The following is a 21,757-nucleotide window of genomic DNA, read 5'->3' on the forward strand; positions in this document are numbered from 1 at the left end:
TTAGTCGGGTTTTTCCGACAATTCACTATGGTTTCATGGTCATCCCCCATAACGGAATTTGAACCTCGGCCCCAGAACATTAGCTGAGTTTCTGGATTAATAGTCTAGTGATAATAGCAATAGGCCATTGTCTCCTCTGTCTACTCATTGTCTACAATGAGTTATCAAATCACCTCCAGGTGGCACGGTGGCAAAGTGGTTAGCACTGGTGCCTCACAGCACCAGGAATCCGAGTTCAATTCCCAGCTTTGGTCACTGTCTGTGTGGAGTTTGCACACTCTTCCCCTGTCTGCATGGGTTTCCTCTAGGTGCTCCGGTTTCCTCCCACAGTCCAAAGATGTTTAGGTTAGATCAATTGGCCATACTAAATTGCCCCTTTGTGTCAGGGGGACTAGATAAGGTAAATGCATGGGATTATGGGGATAGGCCCTGGTGGAATTGTGGTCAGTGCAGTCTCGATGGGCCAAATGGCCTCCTTCTGCACTGTAGAGTTCTATGATTCTCTGATTCTTCCTCTAGTTGTCAATGGAACCATTTATCTCAGAGGATACTACATACTTGGAACTATTAAACCAAGCCATGTAACTGGTTCAGTGAGTCACACTCTTGTCACTGAGTCAGAAGGTGGTAGGTTTGAGACCCAATGCAAAAACTTGAGCACAGAATTTCGGCAGAAATTGTGCTAACCCACTGGAGGTGTTGACATTCAGATGATATGTTAAACTGAGGCCCCGTCTGTCCTCTTAGTTGGATGTCAAAGATCCGGGAGAGCAGGGAAATTCTTGACAACGTCTTCACTGATATTTATCCCACGATCAACATCAATCAGTATCACAGACAATCTGCTAGTTTGTCTGCGCACAAACTGGTTGTGACCATACTTAAATAAAAAGGCAAAGAAAGGAGCTCGATTTCAATTCTGGCCTTGAATGTCTGTGGGGAATTTGCATGTTCTCCCAATATCTGTGTGGATTTCCTCTGGGTGCTCCAGTTTCCTCCCACACTCCAAAGATGTTCAGGTTAGGTGACAACGCTAAATTGTCCCTTAGTGTCAGGTGATTAGCAGAAAATACATGGGGATACGGGCTGGGTAGGATTGTTGTCAACACTGGCTCAATGGGCTGAATGTCCTCCTTCTGTACTTTCGGGATTCTATGAATTGGCTGAAAAGCATTCTGGGACGCTGTGAAGCTGTGAAAGGCTCTTTTCAAACCTTTCTTTAATCGGCACTGTTATATGCTTTTCAGCCTGTCTGCTGATGCCGATTAACATGGAATAATTTATGTATGTGAATCCTCAGGAATCCTTAAGCAGGCACGGAGCTACAGAGAAGCTGCTGACCCACCCATTGATAACCCACTGCATCAGAGAAATGGAAAAGTGTACTGCACAGTAGGAAGCCACTCAGCCCATTGTGTCTGTGCCAGCTCAAAGTGATTGATCCAGTTTGATCCCACTTTCCAGCTCTTGCTCTATAGCACCATAGCTTTATTGTCCTTACTGCTTTGCCCAAAGTCAGGCCCTTTGTTGATGGGTCACCCTGAGTTATTGACGTTGGTAGTTTCTGTCACTGGTGGTTTTGACATTTCAGAGACAGGTTAAGAAGGCAGGTTCTCATCTCATATGGGAGTTGAACCTGCGTGATAAGATAAATCTGAACCACATGCTAGCCACCTAGTCAACTAAGCTAGCCACGCATCGTGTAGGTTATGGCATGTCAAGTGCATTTCCAAATACATTTTAAATGCATTGAAGACTTTTGCCTCTAGCACTTTTTCTGACAGTGTTACAAACAGCTCATACTCTCTGCATGAAAGAAATCCTTCTTATCCCTCCTGTAATTCTTCTACCAATCACTTTAAACTTCTGCCCTGACTGTTGACCTCTCTACTAAGACAAATAGGTCCATAGAATCCTGACAGTGCAGAAAAAGGCTATTCGGCCTGTCAACTCTGTGCTGACTCTGACAGAACACACCACTCAGTCTCTCCCCTCTGCCCTATGCCTATAACTCAGTGCATTTACCATGGCTAATCTACCTAACTGTCACATCTTGGGACAGTAAGCAGCAATTTAGCATGGCCAATCCACCTAACCCTTCACATCTTTGGAGCATGGGAGCACACTGGCACCCAGAGAAAACCCACACAGACATGGGGAAAATGTACAAATTCCACACAAACAGTCACCCAAGGTTGGAATCGAAACAAGTTCCCTGGAGTTTTGAGGCAACCATGCTAACCACTGTGCCACCATGCTGCCCCATTCATTCTATAGGGCCCCTCACGATTCTTTCCCCATTCAATTAAATCTCCTCTCACCGTCTTCTGTTCCAAGGAAAACAGCCCCAGTCTTTTGCTCTTAACTAAAATTCTCCATTCCAGACAACATCTTCTTAAATCTCCTCTGCACTCTCTATAGCATGATCACATACTTCCTGTAATGCATTGACAAAACTTTATGCACTGCTCCAGCTGTGGTCTAGCTAGTGTTTTATGCAGTTCTAGCATAACCTCCCTGCTCTTATACTGCATACCCTGACTAATAAAGGAAAGTTTCTCTTCTGCTTTCTTATCCAGCAGCCTTGATCAGTGGACATGCAATCTAATGTCCTTCGGTTTCTCTACGCTTCTCAGAATCCCGTCATTTATTGTGTATTCCTTAGTTTTGTTTGCCCAACCTAAATGCATATCTCACACTTCTCTGGTTTGAATTCCATTAGTAAGAAGTCTCACAATACCAGGTTAGAGTCCAACCAGTTTATTTGATAGTAATCTCACAAGCTTTCGGAAACGGTGTTCCTTCGTCAGGTCCACATACTCTAACCTGGTGTTGTGAGACTTCTTACTGTGTTTACCCCAGTCCAACGTTGGCATCTCTGCATCTTGAATACCATTAGCCATTTTTCTGCCCCATCCCCCCATTCCCTGACCAGTACATCAATATCTTCCTGCAATCCATAGTTTTCTTTTTCTCAGCCACATCACCAATTTTCACAGCATCTGTAAGCATTTTCATTATGCCTCCATAGTCCTGTCTGATTGGGTTTAAGAGCCATGTTCCATTTCTCACAGTCCTTCTTTCTCCTGACAGTCACTGTATTTACACTTGTGATACTCTGGCCTTGCTAGTCATCTCTTGTTATTTTATAATGTTATTAATTGATACAAAAATCAATGCTCAGAGAATGATGCTCACAAAGCTTTTCAGTATAGTACTTACAAGGTGCGAAGTTTTGGCATGTGATTGAAACTGGAGACAGGAATACTGCTGATATTGTTGTTATTCAGGGTCCTGGTGATACCAAAACAATTAATTAAACTTCCTTCTTTTATTTTATACAATAATTTCACTTCTTTTGTTGTGAAAGGAAAACAGATATTGCATTTCTACGGCATCTTTCATAATTACAGACATTCCCAAACACTTCATAATTAATGAGGTATGCTTCAACTCTAACCAATAGTGATGGCCCATGTGCTTTTACATTTTACATTAGAGTGATGGTCCCCATAAAATCTAAGTTTCTCTGAAAGAGTTTTGATAATGCATCTTGATTCCAAAAACTGACCTTGTGATCAAATTGCCTGGGAGGTAAACAACGTCAAAAGGGGTCAACAGAAGGTTATTATCGGAGGGGGGGGGGGCGTGTAGATTTTCTGGTGGTGGTTCTGTTGCAAGTGGATTTAGTTCTCTAATTTAGAAATTCTGTATGCGTGGCTCAAAGATTATTTTTTTAAAAACTGGTTAACTGAAGGATTATTCTACCAGTGAATTGATTTTCTCAGATAGCCACTCTGTGAAGAGAGAAAAGATGGTTGGATGCAAAATTCCAGAAATAAAGAATATTAGAAGCAGGAGAGTTCTGATCCAGAGTGGCATTAAGACCAACTGATCAACACCATCTCCAGATATGGTCTGTTCTTCCTGGGTTTGCACGGAAAGACAATATTTGGGAGAGGAGTTTAGATGTAGCTTTTAACATCGTGCACGAGAGGCCGAGGGTCTGAACTCTCCTCTTACATGAATCAAATGGGTGATCCTCATATTTCACAGGATGGGTCCAAAGGAAACCTGAGAGAGGGAATCAACAACTAAACCACGAAATGTATAGAAGGCTGAAAATGACTTACAGAACTTCCAGGCTCCTCAGGGCTCGGAACGCTCCTTCCTCAATGCAAGTAATTTGGTTTTTATCCAGCTGCCTGTTAAGAGAGTAGGAATATTGAAGCAATGAGGCCATAAGTATTAGGCGACAGGACACTTATCTACATATGGGGAAGGATCTTCCAGGCACGCTCGTCCAAAACCGAAAAATCCCGCCCGAGCTCATTGGACCTTTGCATGGTTTGCCCCCACCCCCCAAACCGCTCCCCCCCAACCACCCCCCCCCCCCTCCACCACCCCACTCCCCCGCCGCCCGCTAAGATTCCTGTGGTGGGCAGGATGGGAAAATTCCCCCATGATCTTTGTAGACTCATTTCTAAAGGGTTTGAGCAAATCTATGAAGATTTCTCTCTATCACTGATGTTCTACCCTGAGAAAACCCCTTCAAATAGGCTCTGCTTTTTAAAAAAATTATACCATCAATGTTTTGGAATTCCCCTTGATCAGCTGAATTAGAGAGTGAGGGCTGATAAACTAGAGGGAAAGAGGGACATAAAATGAGAGACAGAGGCCAGGATTTCACACCCCCGCCCCGCCAAGCCAGGTCTTCCAGCCGTGGAGATGGCTTGCTGGCTGCAGGCTGCGGAGGCAAGCTGCTTCAGTATTCCAGCTATGAAAAGAGGCTGCGTTTGCCGCCAAGGCTGTTCATGCACAATTGTCTGCATGGGCCACCATCTTAATAGGGGACAACAAGCAACACGGCACATGCATGGTCATTGCTGGTCTTGGCATTGCAAATACTACATCAAGTTAATATTTTTAAACATGTCCTCCATCCATAGCCCCCCAAACTTCAAAGACAGGGCTGGCCAAGAGAATAGATGAGGGCAGTTAAGTAGACATTGTCTACATGGACTTTAGCAGGGCCTTCAACAAGGAATCGCATGGTAGACTGGTCAGTAAGCTTAGATCACATGGGATTCAGGAACAACAAGCCAATTGAGTACAAAACTGGCTTGTTGGTAGAACAGTAAGAAGTCTCACAATATCAGGTTAAAGTCCAACAGGTTTATTTGGTAGCACAAGCTTTTGGAACGTCGCTCCTTCTTCAGGTGAGGACTTTGTTGGGCTTTAACCTGGTGTTGTGAGACTTCTTACTATGCTTACCCCAGTCCAACGCCAACATCTCCACAGCATTGCTGGTCGGAGAGATGTGTAGAGGAGCCAATGTGTAGGAGGATTGCAGATAGTTGCAAGAATAATAGGAGAGTATTAGTGGGAGATTTTAATTTCCCTGATATTGACTGGGCCACTCAGAGTGCAAAGGCCCTGGATGGGGTAGAATTTGTTAAATGTGTCAAAGAAAGTTTCCTAAATCAATTATATAAAGGGCCGTAACCTGGAGGATGCAACACTAGAGCTCCTTTTAGGAATCACGGCAGGGCAAGTGACTGATGTGCCAGTTATGGAATACTTTGGATCCAGTGACCATAACACTCTTAGTTTTAAAGAAGTTATGAAAAAAATAGGACAGGTCCACAGGTTAAGTCCTAAACTGGAGCAAGGTCAATTTTGGGGACATTAGGCAGGATCTAGCAAAGGTCAATTGGGTGGCTCTATTTGAAGGGAAAGGAACGACTGACAAATGAGAGGCTTTTAAAAGTGTCTTATCAAGAGTCTGGGACAGTATATCCCTATTCAGATGAAGGGAAAGGCTGGCAAGTTTAGGGATCCCTGGTTGATGAGGGATATTGAAGCTTTGGTCAGGATAAAGAAGGAAGCATACATTGGTTTAGGCAATCAGGGACAAGTGAATCCCTCAATGACCATAAAAGAATAGGAGTAAGCTTCATAGGGAGGGCAAAAAGAGGATATGAGATGGATCTGGCAGGTCAGGTTAAAGAAAATTCCAAGAGGTTCTATAGCTCTATTAAGAATATAAGGGTGGCTGGCGAGAGAATAGGTCCCCTTAAAGATTAGTATGGCTGTCTGTGTGTGGAACCATAGGAGATGGGTGAGATTTTAAATGAAAATATTTCTCCTCAGTGTTTACTGCAGAGAACATAATGCGTGCTAAAGAAATAAACAAAACGTGGGCAATATGCATATTACTAGGGAGGAGGTATCTGCAGTCATTATCCATTGTAATGCGATTTAATCCCCTGAGCCTAATCATGTGCAGCCTCGGATCTTGTGAGGGGCTCAGGAAGAAATTTCAGAGGCTCTTGCAGAGATATTTGCTTCACTTCTTTCCTCTGGCAAAGTTTCAGAAGACTGGAGGGTGGCTAATGTTGTTCTGTTGTCTAAGAAGGGTAGCAAAGACAAACCAGGAAATGACAGGCCGGTGAGCCTGACATCAGTGATGGGTAAGTTACTGGAGAGGATTCTGTGGGACAGGATCTACCAACATTTGGATAGTCAGTTTCTGATTAAGGATAGTCAGCACAACTTTCTGTGTGGGAAGTCACGTATGACAAATCTTATGATGATGACACCAAGATTGGTGGAACGGCAAATTGTGCGGAGGGTGTGGAGAGTCTACAGAAGGATCTAGATAGGCTGGGCGAATGGGCCAGGAAATGGTAAATGGAATTTAATGTTGGCAAGTGCGAGGTGGTCCACTTTGGTAGGAATAATGGTAGGAAGGATTATTACTTACGTGGCGAAAAACTGCAGCAGGCGACAGTGCAGAGGGACCTTGGGGTCCTTGTGCATGAGTCGCAAAAACCCAGCTTGCAGGTGCAGCAGGTGGTCAGGAAGGCGAATGGGATGCTGGCCTTCATAGTGAGGGGGATTGAATATAAAAGTAGGGAGGTCTTGCTGCAGCTGTATAGGGCATTGGTGAGGCCGCAGCTGGAGTACTGTGTGCAGTTTTGGGCGCCGTACTTACGCAAGGATATTTTGGCCTTGGAGGGAGTGCAGAGGAGGTTTACTAGGCTGATCCCGGAGTTGAGGGGGTTGAGCTATGAGGAGAGGCTGAATAAACTAGGCTTGTACTTGTTAGAGTTTAGAAGAATGAGGGAAGATCTCATTGAGACATATAAGATGATGAATGGGATGGATAGGATAGAGGTGGAGAGACTCTTCCTGCTCAGAAAGGACAGTAGGACTAGGGGGCACAGCCTCAAGATAAAGGGGGGGTGGTTTAGAACGGAGTTGAGGAGGAACTTCTTCACTCAAAGGGTGGTGAATCTCTGGAATTCTCTGCCCGTTGAAGTGGTGGAGGCTACCTCGCTAAATATTTTTAAGACGCGGGTTGATGGGTTTTTGATAAGAGAGGGGATTAAGGGTTATGGGGAGAGGGCGGGAATGTGAAACTGAGCCACGACAGATCAGCCATGATCTTATTGAATGGCAGGGCAGGCTCGAAGGGCTAGATGGCCTACTCCTGCTCCTATTTCTTATGTTCTTATGTTCTTAAATCTTTTAGAGCTTTTCAAAGTAATAACCAAGAGGACAGATGAGGGTAGGGGAGTAGATGTTGTTTATATGGACTTTAGCAAGGTCTTTGACAAGGTCCCGCATGGCAGGCTAGTCTGGAAGGTTAGGTTGCATGCGATCCAGGGAGAGCTTGCAAATTGGTTTCAAAATTGGCTCCATGATAGGAAGCAGAGGGTGACGATCGAAGGTTGTTTCTTGGACTGGAGGCCTGTAACTAGTGGTGTGCCTCAGAGGTCAGTGTTGGGACTCTTGTTATTCGTTATTTATATAAATGATTTGGATGTGAATGTATGAGGCATAGTTAGCAAGTTTGTGGCTGATAGCAAAGGTGGTTATCAAAAATTACAGGAGGCTCTTGATCAGTTAGGGAAGTGGGCCGAGGATTTAATGGATTTCAATACAGATATAGGGTGGCGCAGTAGCACAGTGGTTAGCACTGCTGCTTCACAGCTCCAGGGACCTGGGTTCGATTCCCAGCTTGGGTCACTGTCTGTGTGGAGTTTGCACATTCTCCTCGTGTCTGCATGGGTTTCCTCTGGGTGCTCCAGTTTCCTCCCACAGACCAAAGATGTGCGGGTTAGGTTGATTGGCCATGCTAAAAATTGCCCCTTAGTGTCCCAGGATGTGTAGGTTAGAGGATTAGTGGATAATATATGTTGGGATATGGGAGTAGGGTCTGGATGGGATTGTGGTCGGTGCAGACTCGATGGGCTGAATGGCCTCTTTCTGTACTGTAGTGTTTCTATGATTTCTATTAGTGTGAGGTGGTGCATCTTGGAAAGTTAAACTAGGGTCGGACTTATACAGTGAATGGTAAGGCCTTGGGGAGTGGTGAGGAACAGAGGGACCTAGAAATACAAATACGTAGTTCATTGAAAGCAGCGTCACAGGAAGAAGGCATTTAACACACTAGCCTTCATCAGCCAGGGTACTGAATATAGGAAGTGGCACATTCTGTTATAGTTGTATAAGTCATTGATGAGGTTACACATGGAATATTGTGTACAGTTTTGGTCAACCTGTTGTAGGAAAGACATTAATAAACTGGAAAGAGTGCAAAGAAGATTTACAAGGATGTTACCATGACTGGTGGGCCAGAATTATAGGGAGAGGTTGACCAGGCTAAGGCTTTATTCCTTGGAATGTAGGAAAATGAGAACAACCTTATTGAGGTGTATAAAATCATGAGGGGAATGGACAGGATGAACATACACTTCTTTTTCCCACGTTGGGGAATTGAAAACTAGAGGGCATAGGTTTAAGATGAGAGGGGAAAGATTTAAAAGGGACCTGAGGGGCAACCTCTTCACGCAGAAGGTGCTGCATATATGGAATGCGCTGCTAGAGAAAGTGGTTGAGGCGGGTTCAATAGCAACATTTAAAAAGCATTTGGTTAAGTACATGGATAGGAAAAGATTAGAAGGATGTGGACCAAACGCAGGCAATTGGGACTAGCTGGGAGAGCACCATGGTCGGCATGGACTGGTTGGGCCAAGGGGCCTGTTTGCATGCTATATTGCTCTATGACTCTATGGGCTCAAATTTACTATTGCGTTGCACCCATTTTTGGGCGCGAAAATTTGGTAAAGTTGGGTGTGACGCAAGTAGTGCGATCCACGCCTGCCTCCGTGCCAGTACCACCTTTACCAAGGCCCAAAAATGGCCACGATCAGGACTGCACCTGAAATGGGCGTGACGGCCATTTAAATGCATTTGTATGCTTTTAAATTGACTTAATGGGCTGCTCGTCCAACTTTATCAGCACTTCCCCCTTTACCCATCCGGAATCGGCGTGTAACAGACATGATCTATATAATCCGATTCCATCAGTGAGGGTCACTGAGGAGGTAAGTGCTGACCGTCTGACAGCTTTCTGCTTGAGATTGGTGAGGGGGTGGTGGAGGGAGTGGTGGGTCTGACAGCTCTTTGCTTCAGATCAGTTGGGGGGAGGGCGGGGTGGAGGGGCGTTGGTGTGGTGGGGCGAATGAAAGAAGGATCTGCTGCCACTCTGCCTGTGATCGGTCGTGGGGAAGAGCGGTCCGTTGCCATTCTGCTTATGATCAGTGAGGGTGAAAGGGGTTTGCTGCCACTCTGACTGTGATCAGTGAGGGCGAAGGCAGATCTGCTGCCACTCTGCCTGAGATCAGTGGGGGTGAAGAGGGGTCTGCTGCTACTCTGCCTGAGATCAGTGGGGGAAAAGGGGTGGGGGGGGAGGCTCCGATCAGTCTGGGTGGTGGGGGAGTGGGGTGGGGTGCAAGGGGGTCAGTAATGTAGTGGTGGTGGGGCAATGTCTGTGGGGGCCAGGCCAAGGCATTGTCCGACCCAGGAGTGATGAGGCAGGGGAGCAGCATTCTATCATTTCTTTTGGCGCATGCTCAGTTGGAGACTCAGTTGGGCACCTCAAGCCTCGCCCACAGGCAGGCATCTGCAGTGCAATTCGGAATTGCTGATACTTGTGTAGGCAGAGTACGTATGCGGGGGCGGGGGGGCGCACTTGTGAACGCGTCTAAAAGTCTGATCTGAAACACTCCCAGTTTCAAGTCCATCCAGCACTTAGACTCAAAATGGTAAAATAGGGCCCTATGACTCGAAGGATGTTAAAATTTGAAGGAAGGTTTGAATTGTAAGGAGAGGCTGGATAGGCTGGGACTTTTTTTCCTGCAGCATAGGAGGATGAGCATTGACCCTATAGAGTTTTATAAACTAGAGGGCATAGATTTAAGAGGGACCTGAGGAGCAACTTTTCCATTCAGAGGGTGGTATGTATATGGAATGAGCTGTCAGAGGAGGTAGTAGATGCAGGTACAATTACAACATTTAAAGGACATTTGGACAGGTACATGGATAAGAAAGGTTTAGAGAAATATGGGCCAAACACAGACAAATAGGACTAGTTCAATTTATGAAATCTGGTTGGCATGGACGAGTTGGGCTGAAGGATCTGTTTCTGTGCTCTATGATTCTATAAGAGCAGAGTAGTTAAAGGGAAACCAGTAGATGATTTCCAAAATGTGATTGACAAGGATCACATAAAAGGCTACTTAATAAACTAGCAGCCCATAGTGTTGGGAATAGTATAATAGCATGGATAGAGGATTGGCTAACTGATAGAGGACAGAGGTTTTTGGTAAGACGGTCATTTTCAGGACGGCAAATGCCAACCCGTAATTAGTACGGTACCACAGCAATCAATGCTGGGGCCACAATTATTTGTATGTATCAATGATTTGGACTAGGGAATTGAATGTATCATTGCCAAGTTTGTGGATGACACAAAATAGGCGAAAAGGCAAGTGGTGAGAATAATACAAAGAGTAACAGAGGGAGACAGACAGATTAGGTGAGTGGGCAAAAACTTGGCAGAAGGAATATAATGTGAGTTTATGCACTTTGGTAAGAAGAATAAAAGAACTGAATATTTTTTAAATGGAAAAAGATTGCAAAAAGCTGCAGCACCGCAGAATTTGGGGTCTTCGTGCATAAATCACAAAAAGCTAGCATTCAAGTACAGCAGGTAATTGGGAACGCAAATCGAATGTTGCCCTTTATTTCAAAGGTAATGAAGCATAAAAATATGGAAGTCTTGCAAAAACTATACAACACATCTGGAATACTGTGAACAGTTTTAGTCTTGTTATCTAAGGAAAGATGTACTGGCATTGGAGGCAGTCTAGAGAAGCAACACTAGGTTGATCCAAGGTAAGGAGGGATTTTCATATGAGGAGGCTTGTACTCATTGGAGTTTAGAACAATGAGACGTGACCTCATTGAGACATAGGATTCTCAGGGGGCTCGACAGGCTAGTTGCTGAGAGATAATTTCCTCTTGTGGGAGCATCTAGGACCAGAGGATACAATATTGGAGTAAGGAGCCACCCATTTAGCACAGAGATGAGGAGGAACTTGTTCTCTCAGAGGATAGTGAATCTGTGTAATTCTTTATGGCAGAAGGTTATAGAGGCTGAGTCATTAAGTATGTTCAAAGCTGAGACAGACTGATTTTTAATCAGTAAGGAAATCAAGGGTTATGGGAGGTAAGGCAGGAAAGTGAACATAGAACATAGAACACTACAGCACAAACAGGACCTTCGGCCCACAAGTTGCGCCGATCACATCTATACCTACTAAGCCATAGAACTATCTGTAACTTCCAATGCCATTAGATCCCATATACTCATCCAGAAGTCTTTTAAAAGACCCCAGCGAGTTCGCCTCTACCACCACCGATGGCAGCCGATTCCACTCACTCACCACCCTCTGAGTGAAAAACTTATCCCTAACATCTCCTCTGTACCTGCTTCCCAGCACCTTAAACCTGTGTTCTCTTGTAGCGACCATTTCAGCCCTGGGAAATAGCCTCCGAGAATCCACCCTATCTATTCCTCTCAACATTTTATAAACCTCTATCAGGTCACCTCTCAACCTTCGTCTCTCCAGGGAGAAGAGACCTAGCTCCCTCAACCTATCTTCATAAGGCATGCCTCCCAATCCAGGCAACATCCTTGTAAATCTCCTCTGCACCCTCTCAATAGCTTCCACATCCTTCCTGTAGTGAGGCTACCAGAACTGCACACAGTGCTTCAGTTGGGGTCTCACAAGGGTCCTATAAAGTTGCAGCATTACCTCCCGGCTCCTGAACTCAATCCCTCGATGAATGAAGGCCAGTACACCATACGCCTTCTTGACCACATCCTCCACCTGCGAGGCCGATTTAAGAGTCCTATGGACCCGGACCCCAAGATCCTTCTGCTCTTCAATCCAGCTAAGACTCCTACCCTTGATATTGTACTCCTGCATCCCGTTGGTCCTGCCAAAATGGACCACTACACATTTATCCGTGTTGAAGTCCATCTGCCACTTTTCCGCCCAGTCTTGCATCCTATCTAAGTCACGCTGCAACTTCTGACATCCCTCCAGACTATCCACAACACCACCAACCTTCGTATCATCAGCGAACTTACTAACCCATCCCTCCACTTCCTCATGTAGATCATTTATGAAAATGACAAACAGCAAGGGTCATAGAACAGATCCCTGGGGCGCTCCACTGGTGACCGACCTCCATGCAGAAAAAGACCCATCCACAACCACTGGATCCACTGGAACACAACCAGTTTTGGATCCACAAGGCCAAAGCCCCTTGGATCCCATGCCCTCTCACCTTTTCAAGAAGTCTTGCATGGGGGACCTTATCAAACGCCTTGCTGAAGTCCATGTAAACCACGTCCACCGCTCTTCCTTCGTCAATGTGTTCAGTCACATTTTCAAAGAACTCAACTAGGCTCGTAAGGCACGACCTGCCCTTGACAAAGCCATGCTGACTATTCCTGATCGTTCTAAACTTCTCTAAATGCTCATAAATCTTGTCCCTCGGAACCCTCTCCATCAATTTACCAACCACTGAGGTCAGACTCACTGGTTGGTAATTTCCTGGACTATCCCTGTTCCCTTTCTTGAAAATAGGAACCACAGCCGCAATCCTCCAATCTTCCGGAACCTCTCCAGTCTCCATCGACGATGCAAGGATCATCGCCAGGGGCTCTGCAATCACTTCCCTCACCTCCCACAATAACCTAGGGTACATCCCATCCGGTCCCGGTGACTTATCTATCTTGATAGAATTTAAAAGTTCCAACACATCCTCTCTCTTAATATCCACATACTCAATCTTTTCAGTCTGCCACAAACCTGTAGTACAACCTCCCAGATCACTTTCCACCGTGAATACCAAGGCAAAGTACTCATTAAGCACCTCTGCCGTGTCTTCCTGTTCCACACAGACTTTCCCCCCTTCACCTTTTATAGGTCCTATCCCTTCTTTTCTCATCCTTTTACTCTTCACATATTTGTAGAACGCCTTGGGATTCTCCTTAATTTTACCCGCCAAGGCCTTCTCATGACCCCTTCTGGCTGAAGTTGAGGATTATCACATCAAATCAGCCATGATCTCACTGAATGGTGGAGCAGATTTGAATGGCTGAGTGGCCTAATTCTGCTTATAAATCTATGGTCTTATAGTCTATTTCTATTCCTAATACCCAGAAATACAGATTTAACTTATTTGTTTTACCATTTATATAGATGATCTAAAGGAGGGGGCTGAGTGTAGGGTGATGAAATTTGCTGATGACACAAAGATGAGTGGAAAAGCAAATTGTGCGGAGGGTGTGGAAAGCCTGCAGAGGGATCTGGATAGGCTGAGCGAGTGGGCGAGGACCTAGCAGATGGAGTATAATGTTAGCAAGTGTGAGGTTATCCACTTTGGCAGGAATAATAGTAGGAGGGATTACTATTTAAAGGGCGAAAAGCTGCAGCATGCTACGGTGCAGAGGGATCTGGGGGTCCTTGTGCATGAGTCGCAAAAACCCAGTCTGCAGGTGCAGCAGGTGATCAAGAAGGCGAATGGTATGCTGGCCTTTATAGCGAGGGGGATAGAATATAAAAGCAGAGAGGTCTTGCTGCAACTGTACAGGGTACTGGTGAGGCTACAGCTTGTGTACTGTGTGCAGTTTTAGTCGCCGCACTTATGCAAGGATATTTTGACCTTGGAGGGAGTGCAGAGGAGGTTCACTAGGCTGATAGTGGAGATGAGGGGGTTGGACTATGAAGAGAGACTAATTAGACTGGGTCTGTACTCGTTGGAGTTTAGAAGGATGAGGGGGGATCTTATAGAGATGTATAAGATAATGAAAGGGATGGATAGGGTAGAGGTACAGAGATTCTTCCCGCTTAGAAAGGATAGCAGGACTAGAGGGCACAGCCTCAAGATAAGGGGGGGGAGCAGTTTAGATTGGAGTTGAGGAGGAACTTCTTCACTCAAAGGGTGGTGAATCTCTGGAATTCTCTGCCCGTTGAAGTGGTGGAGGCTACCTTGCTAAATATATTTAAGTCACGGGTAGATAGGTTTTTGACAGACAAGGGAATTAAGGGTTATGGGGAGAGAGCGGGAAAGTGGAACTGATCCACTTCAGGTCAGCCATGATCTTATTGAATGGCGGGGCAGGCTCGAAGGGCTAGATGGCCTACTCCTGCTCCTATTTCTTATGTTCTCATGTTTTGTTTTGGGGTCCTGACACAGGATTAATCCTGTGATGGTAGCCTTCAAGTTTATTTTGGCAGACAAAATGAAATAGCAAGCAGTGATATTTTTTAAACACTGTAGCCAGTTTTTTTCAACTACTTAAAGGGCAGGAGATTTAAATGTCTTCAAAGCTTGACAGCTCCCTCTGACATCTCCCTCTGGCAGCTTCCTTGACAGCTTGACAGTTCCCATGACAGGTCCCACGATTGTTCCACTGAGTTTATCCATTTTTTACACACAATCATGTCTACTTTTAAAAATCCCAAAGGGCACCACATCTCTCCCAAAAATGTTGAGGGACCATATCCAAAAGGGTGTCTTACCTTTCCAAAGGACTCCAGTAAGTTTAGGCTTTCTACTACCATATCTAAGGTACACAAAATGGATTTACCACCCATTCCTTGCAAAAATTAGATCACACAGAAGGAGTCTGTACTTTAACATGTGCAAAGTTGAACTTAACCTGTTCCTTCTCTGCATGAAAATGGCGGGGGCCTGGACTTGGGCCTGGGCAAGCATATTTGGGCCTCTAGCAACATTTTCACAAAGATAGAGAACCTCTCCATCTGTGTGCAAATTCAGGTCTGAGAGAGTATTAGAAGTAAGGAGACAGAGGATGAAGGAAGACCCCAATTACAAAGGATGGAGATAGACAGAGTAACAGGGAGTTATAAATACGATAGAATAAGAGACAGGTCACGAGAGAGACAGGAGTCAGAGAAATTGAGTCAGTGCTGGGGTAGTCATGAGAAATTGATGGAGACAAAGAAATAAAGGAGTCGATGGTGAAGACAAAGGGTGATGCAGAACTTTCCCATTTTCTATTAAGGCTGGACTGTCTTAACAAACAATGGTCCTCATTTTAAATCACTCTCATCAATTTAATCATCCCATAACACACAGCTGAGTCTATGATTACACTCAGAGTGGAAGTTAATCTCTGAACCAATGAGTACTGGCTCACTTTCCCAGAGAAAAACACTGATTTTGTTCTTGTTCATGGAGAAGCGTTGTTATTTTTTATTCATTCATGGGACACATGCATCACTGGCTGACCAGCATTTATTGTCCATCACTAGTTGCCCTTGTTAATGTTGGCATTGTAACTGTCCTGGGAGAGGGCAAAATTTGAGCATAATTTCCTACATCACAAGGATTCAAATCCAAAAGATAGACTGAGTCTCGTATGTATTTTCTTTGAACACTTTTGTTTGTAAATTATAAAAATATTGTAGATGAGGGGAAAAAACTATTTAGCTTGATGGGGGTGGGGGAGGGTGGGTGGCAGGTCACGTGACAGAACTTCCAGGAATCCAAGCAGAGTTATCATCAACCAGAATCTCAACTGGACTAGCCATATAAGTACTGTGGCTACAAGAACAGGTCAGAAGCTAGGAATTCTGTGATGAGTAACTCATTCCTGACTCCCCAAAGCCTGTCCACCATCTTAAGGCACAAGTCAGGCCTGATGGAACATTCTCCTGGATGAGTGCACCTCCAATAAAACTCAAGAAGCTCGATTGTCCAGGACAAAGCAGCCTGCTTGATTGCTACCTCTTCTACAAACATACACTCCCTCCACCACTGACACAGCAGCACATACCATCTACAAGATGCACTGAACACAGTAAGGTTCCTTAGACAGCACCTTCCAAATCTGTGAGCTCTACGATCTCAAAGGACAACAGCAGCAGTACGTGGGAATACCATCATCTGGAGGTTCCCCTCGAAGCACTTACCATCCTGACTTGGAAACATATCACCATTCCTTCACTGTCGCTGGGTCAAAATCCTGGAATTCCACCCCTAACAGCACTGTGGGTGTGCCTACACTACATAGACTGCAACTGTTCAAGAAGGTAGCTCACCACCACCTTCTCGAGGGCAAATAAGGATGGGGAATAAATCAGCTGACAACTGCTTCTTTCTCTCTGAGAAGTAACAGTCCCTGGTTAGCTGGTTGTGTCAGATTGACAAAGGACATCGAGTGTCATTGGAAACAACAACAATGGAGTAAAGTCTGAGTGACCAACTTCACTGAGATACAATCAGCCCCAACTGCAGGACTCAAATCAGCACATCCCTGAGGGGATGGAATGTAGTACTGGGTCAGGACAGAGCCCTTAGGGGGCAGACCAAAGAGAGAGGGAGAGGACAATGCAAATAGGCCAAAGAAGAGAAAGATGAAGACGGATTGAAGTGACCTGCAGTGCACGTAGCCTGGCTATACTCACAAGTTCTTGATGTCGGTCGCTCCACGGAATGCCTTCCTGGGAATAGCCTGGATGAAATTCTCGCTCAGATCCCTGTGAAAATATCAGATTCCATATTATTCTGAATTCTGAATAATTAATCAAATTTCCCATCATTAATAATGGCTCCTGCTGTTAACAACCCAATATCTTTTCTGCTGCTCAGTAGACTTATTGTATGGATAATGACACCACTCGCCCCTCTGAATGTTCAGAATCTTAGGCTGGAATTTTACGCTCCCCTTGAAGTGGGCTGGCAGCCACCCACCCTTGGGTACGTATAATTGGCTATATTGGCAGGGCCACTGTTTGTCTTGGGTGGTATGGGTGGATCTCCAACTTGGAGATTGCAAGGGGATGGGGGTAGGGGATTTGTCACGTAGGGAATGGTAGCATTGCAGTAATGTTATTAGACTAGTAGACCAAAGTAACACCATACTAATGCTACGTGTGCATGGGTACAAATTCACCATATCAGCCAGCAGAATTTAAATTCCATTAATAACAATCTAGGATTGAAAACTAGTCTCAGTATCCATTTTCATAAAAACACAACTGGTTCACTTTAGGGAAGGAAATCTGACCTACATGTGACTCCAGACCTACAGTAGTGTAGTGGAGAACATGTAAAGTAGAAGTGGAAATGATCAACAGCTTCAGGTTTTTAGGTGTCCAAAAACCTGTCCTGGTCCCCCCTGACACTATAGTTAAGAAAGCCTGCCAATGCCTCTACTTTCTCAGAAGACTAAGGAAATTTAGCATGTTAGCTATGACTCTCACCAACTTTTACAGATGCACCATAGAAAACAATCTTTCTGGTTGTATCACAGCTTGGTATGGCTCCTGTTCTGCCCAAGACCACAAGAAATTGCAAACGATCGTGAAAGAAGCCCAATCCATCACTCAAACCAGCCTCCCATCTATTGACTGTCGACACTTCCCGCTGCCTTGGAAATGTAGCCAGCATAATTAAGGACCCCACGCACGCCAGACATACTCTCTTCTCTTCCATCTTCTTCCATTGGGAAAAAGATACAAAAGTCTAAGCTCACATACCAACCGACTAAAGAACAGCTTCTTCCCTACTGCCATCAGACTTTTGAATGGACCTACCTCGCACTAAGTTGATCTTTCTCTATATCCTAGCTATGACTGTAACACTACATTCTGCACTCCCTCTTTTGCTTCACTATGAATGGTATGTTTTGTCTGTATAGCATGCAAGAAACAATACTTTTCACTGTATACTGATACATGTCGCAATAATGAATCAAATCAAGTCAAACAGCAATGTAGTTGCTCACTAAAATGGCCGCCTGGTTATATTCAAGAAGGTGGCTCTCCACCATCTTCTCAAGGGCAATTAGGGATGGGCAATAAATGCCTAGCCAGTGACACCCACATCCAACAAATGAATAAGAAACCTCCAGAAATACATCTGACTATATTTGGTGACATGATATTCTCAGGTCCTGGGGTCGTCCTACTGCTCGACTGTGAGTAAACAGAGTTAGTGTTTTAACAAGTTTTCCACAAATCCTCAGGTACACAATGACCATTATGTGCCAGGGACTCAGGTTCAATTCCCAGCTTGGGTCACTGTCTGTGTGGAGTTTGTATATTCTCCCCATGTCTGCATGGGTTTCCTCCTGGTGCTCCGGTTTCCTCAGTCCAAAGATGTGCAGGTTAGATGCACTGGCCATGCTAAATTCTCCCTAAGGGTACCCGAACAGGCACCAGAGTGTGGCAACTCAGGGATTTTCACAGCAACTTCATTATAACGTGAATGGAAGCCTGCTTACAACTAACTTTACTTTTTTATTTTGCAATGGAGAAGTTCCTGATTCTTGTTGCAATTAGCCAGTTATTACAGTGGGACTGCTTAGCTCTTCAACAATCTGCTCCTCCTCCCTCACCTCTCCCTCCTCCACACCCACATCATCCCTGCCTGAAAACTGAGCCCCTCCCCCAGAAAAAGAGGCCATGGTTGGAGATAAACAATCTGCAGCAATCCTCTCTAGAACTGGATGGAAGTCAATATTCTCTTAGATGACAGATAAGGTTCTAATCTGACAAGACACTCTTAGGAGAGGGGGGGGAGAGTGTGGACTACCAACTGGTTCATACAGTCTGTGTGGAAATTTCTAGAAGTCCGGTTTATTTAACTTATGAAATAAAATACCTTTTGCTTTCAAATTTGGAGATGCTAGTTGTTAATCTTACCACAGTAATTGATGAATCTTCCGTAGCAGAAATTAAGCAAAGATCACAATGTAACCCAACTACCCAGCATGCACTGATCACAAACCCTCCCTGAAACCACCTGCTCCTATCCTGATCCCATCCTTTTCTGGCCCCTCCATCCTGACACAAATTCAAGGTTGATTCTGAGCAGGCAAGATTTTGAACCAGAATCAAAGGCATCAGAGAAGACTTGGAAAGCCCACTGACCTTTAATTTGCCTAACTAGGAAACTCAGGAACTGCAGGTCAGAGATGAACCCTCGGAATATCACTCCCACACCTCTAACCTGTGATAAAGTGTACGATTATAGGAGTCTCCACTGCCCAATTGTCACCTCTGGCTTAAAGTCAAGAACAAATTCCCATTGCCTAGGCAACTGGCAAACTAGACAGTGTTAGTGAGCTATTCCAGCAAAGGTGTTTCCACTTGAGAACAAAATGAGTGGTCCTAAATAAAATTATTCATCACTGATAAATCTAATGGGGAACTCAGAAGCAATTTCTTTACTCAGAGAATGGCTGGAATCTCGAACCAGAGAATAACATTGAATCACAGGGTAGAGCACAGAAGGCCATTCAGCCCACTGAATCTACAACAACTCTCTTGAAGAGCAATCCAGCCAGACTCATGCTCCCTGCTCTTTATCCTTGTACCATTGTCTATTTATCCAATTTCTAATTGAAGGCTACTGGATCTGTAGTCACTCCCCAAACATTTTGCAAGGAATGTTGGTCTTGTCAGCATTGCACATATCCCACGAAAGAATAGAAATAAAATCTGATCACACAGCAAATGCACCCTCTACATCAAAAAAAAAGGTTTTCCAATGTCACCACTGGCTCCTTTTGCCAGTTACCTTAAATCAACCCTTCAGCCATTCAACACAATCACACTTTATTTGATCTGCCTAACACTTCATGATTTTGAACATCTCTTTCAAATATCTTCTTAGCTTTCTCTCTGCTTCAAAAAGTCCCGACTTTTCTGTTTTTCTGTGTAGTGTAATCCCTTATTCCTGGAACCATTCTAATAAACCTCTTCTTTATCTTTAAGGGAAATACGAGAAGTAATGGAGAAAGGAATGGAAAATGATGCCAATGGAATGAGATGAAGAGGAATGGGAGGAGGATCATGTAGAGCATAAACATTGCAGATGAGATTAGCACGCTGGAGGTTTTCTCTGCAGCCTCTCAGACGGTGTTAAGTCCTATTTCCTGTTTTGCGAGGTGTGCATTGCCTACACTCCCCAGGTAGTCTTGACAGCTGCAACATGTTTTTTCCTTCCTTGTTAACAGGCATCCTATTTGTCAACAGATGGGCACACCATGGAAACTCAATTTATTTCCGTCTTGAATGTATGCTTGCTGTACTTGTTTGAACTCCCTGGCACAAGTGGACTTGAGCCACAGAGTGATGGCGAGGAAGCCAAGCACTTCAAAAGAGTATTTTGTTAGCTGTAAAGTGCCTTAGGATGTCCTGAGACCGTGAAAGACGCAGCAGAAATGCGAAACCTTTCTATTTTTTATATCAGCAGTTCAGTAAAACCCTCTAAAGACAGCGGCATCATTTAGAGCACATCTGACCCAATTATTCATTGGACTAAGAACTTGAGATGGATTTTAATGTAGATATATACCAGGTAGTTTTAACAGTGGGATGGGAAACTCTGTAACATGAAGATTGGGTCTCCATTAACCAGAGTGGAAGAGGCAAAGTAATGGGTTGATTATTGGCTGTTCTCTGAGAGTATACAGTATATACGTATCAGTCAAGATCATTGTACATGGATATTTTAACCCCCTATGACCAAACTGCACACTGGATGCTGCAGGTAACATTTAGCCTCACCAGAATTCAAGGACCAGGGTGGAGTAAAGACAGAAAATGTAGGATAAACTCAGCAGGTCTGGCAAATCTTAGGGCTCCATGTTACATGGACAGACTTATGAAAGTGAACTCATTTTCACTGAAGAAAGAACATTTGTAAGAAGCTAGCAATCTCCTCTGAGAGAACAAACAGTGTTGAAGGACTGTGATTGGGATGGAGCAGAAGATGTTTACTCACAATGGAGCAAATACATTCCCTAACGATTAGAGGCCAAACTCTAGGCACCACAAGGGTGGCATGTTGGCACAGTGGTTAGCACTGCTGCCTCACAGTGCCAGGGACCCAGGTTTGATTCATGGATTGGGTCACTGTCTGTGTGGAGTCTGAATGTTCTCCCTGTGTCTGCATGAGTTTCCTCCGGGTATTCCGGTTTCCTCCCACAATCCGAAAGATGTGCTGTTTAGGTGCATTGGCCATGCTAAATTTTCCCTCGCTGTAGCAAACAAGTGCAGGAGTGTGGCAACTAGGAGATTTTCACAGTACCTTCATTGCACTGTTAATGTACGCCTACTTGTGACACTAATAAATAAGCTTTAAAACTTTAAACACTCCAGAAAGGATGTGAGAACATTGCAGAGAGAGAGAGCAGAAAAGAGTTATCAGAATGAATTCAGGATGAAAGATTCCAGTTAAAGGGATAGATTGACAATGCTGGGCGCGTTCGCTATGATAAAGTATAAGAGGTGATTAAACAGAGGTGTTCAATATTATGAGCGAACTGCACAGAGTATAGTGGAATAAGCTG

The 21,757-nt window shown here is 44.6% G+C and overlaps 1 protein-coding gene across 1 annotated transcript in view; it reads right to left on the reverse strand.

Moving 5' to 3' along the window:
• The window catches only part of LOC145354520 (slit homolog 1 protein-like), a 322,720-nt gene that overhangs the window by 178,205 nt on the left and 122,758 nt on the right, over positions 1–21,757 (reverse strand). Inside the window, exons 5-7 of the mRNA XM_080205955.1 lie at positions 16,863–16,934; positions 4,134–4,205; positions 3,223–3,294 (exon numbers count right to left, since the gene is read on the reverse strand). Coding sequence (XP_080062081.1) covers positions 3,223–3,294; positions 4,134–4,205; positions 16,863–16,934 — 216 coding nt within the window. The remainder of the gene's footprint in view (positions 1–3,222; positions 3,295–4,133; positions 4,206–16,862; positions 16,935–21,757) is intronic.

This window comes from Carcharhinus amblyrhynchos, chromosome 17 (genome assembly GCF_965287045.1).
Source record: "Carcharhinus amblyrhynchos chromosome 17, sCarAmb.v2.hapA, whole genome shotgun sequence".
Lineage (NCBI taxonomy): Eukaryota > Metazoa > Chordata > Chondrichthyes > Carcharhiniformes > Carcharhinidae > Carcharhinus > Carcharhinus amblyrhynchos.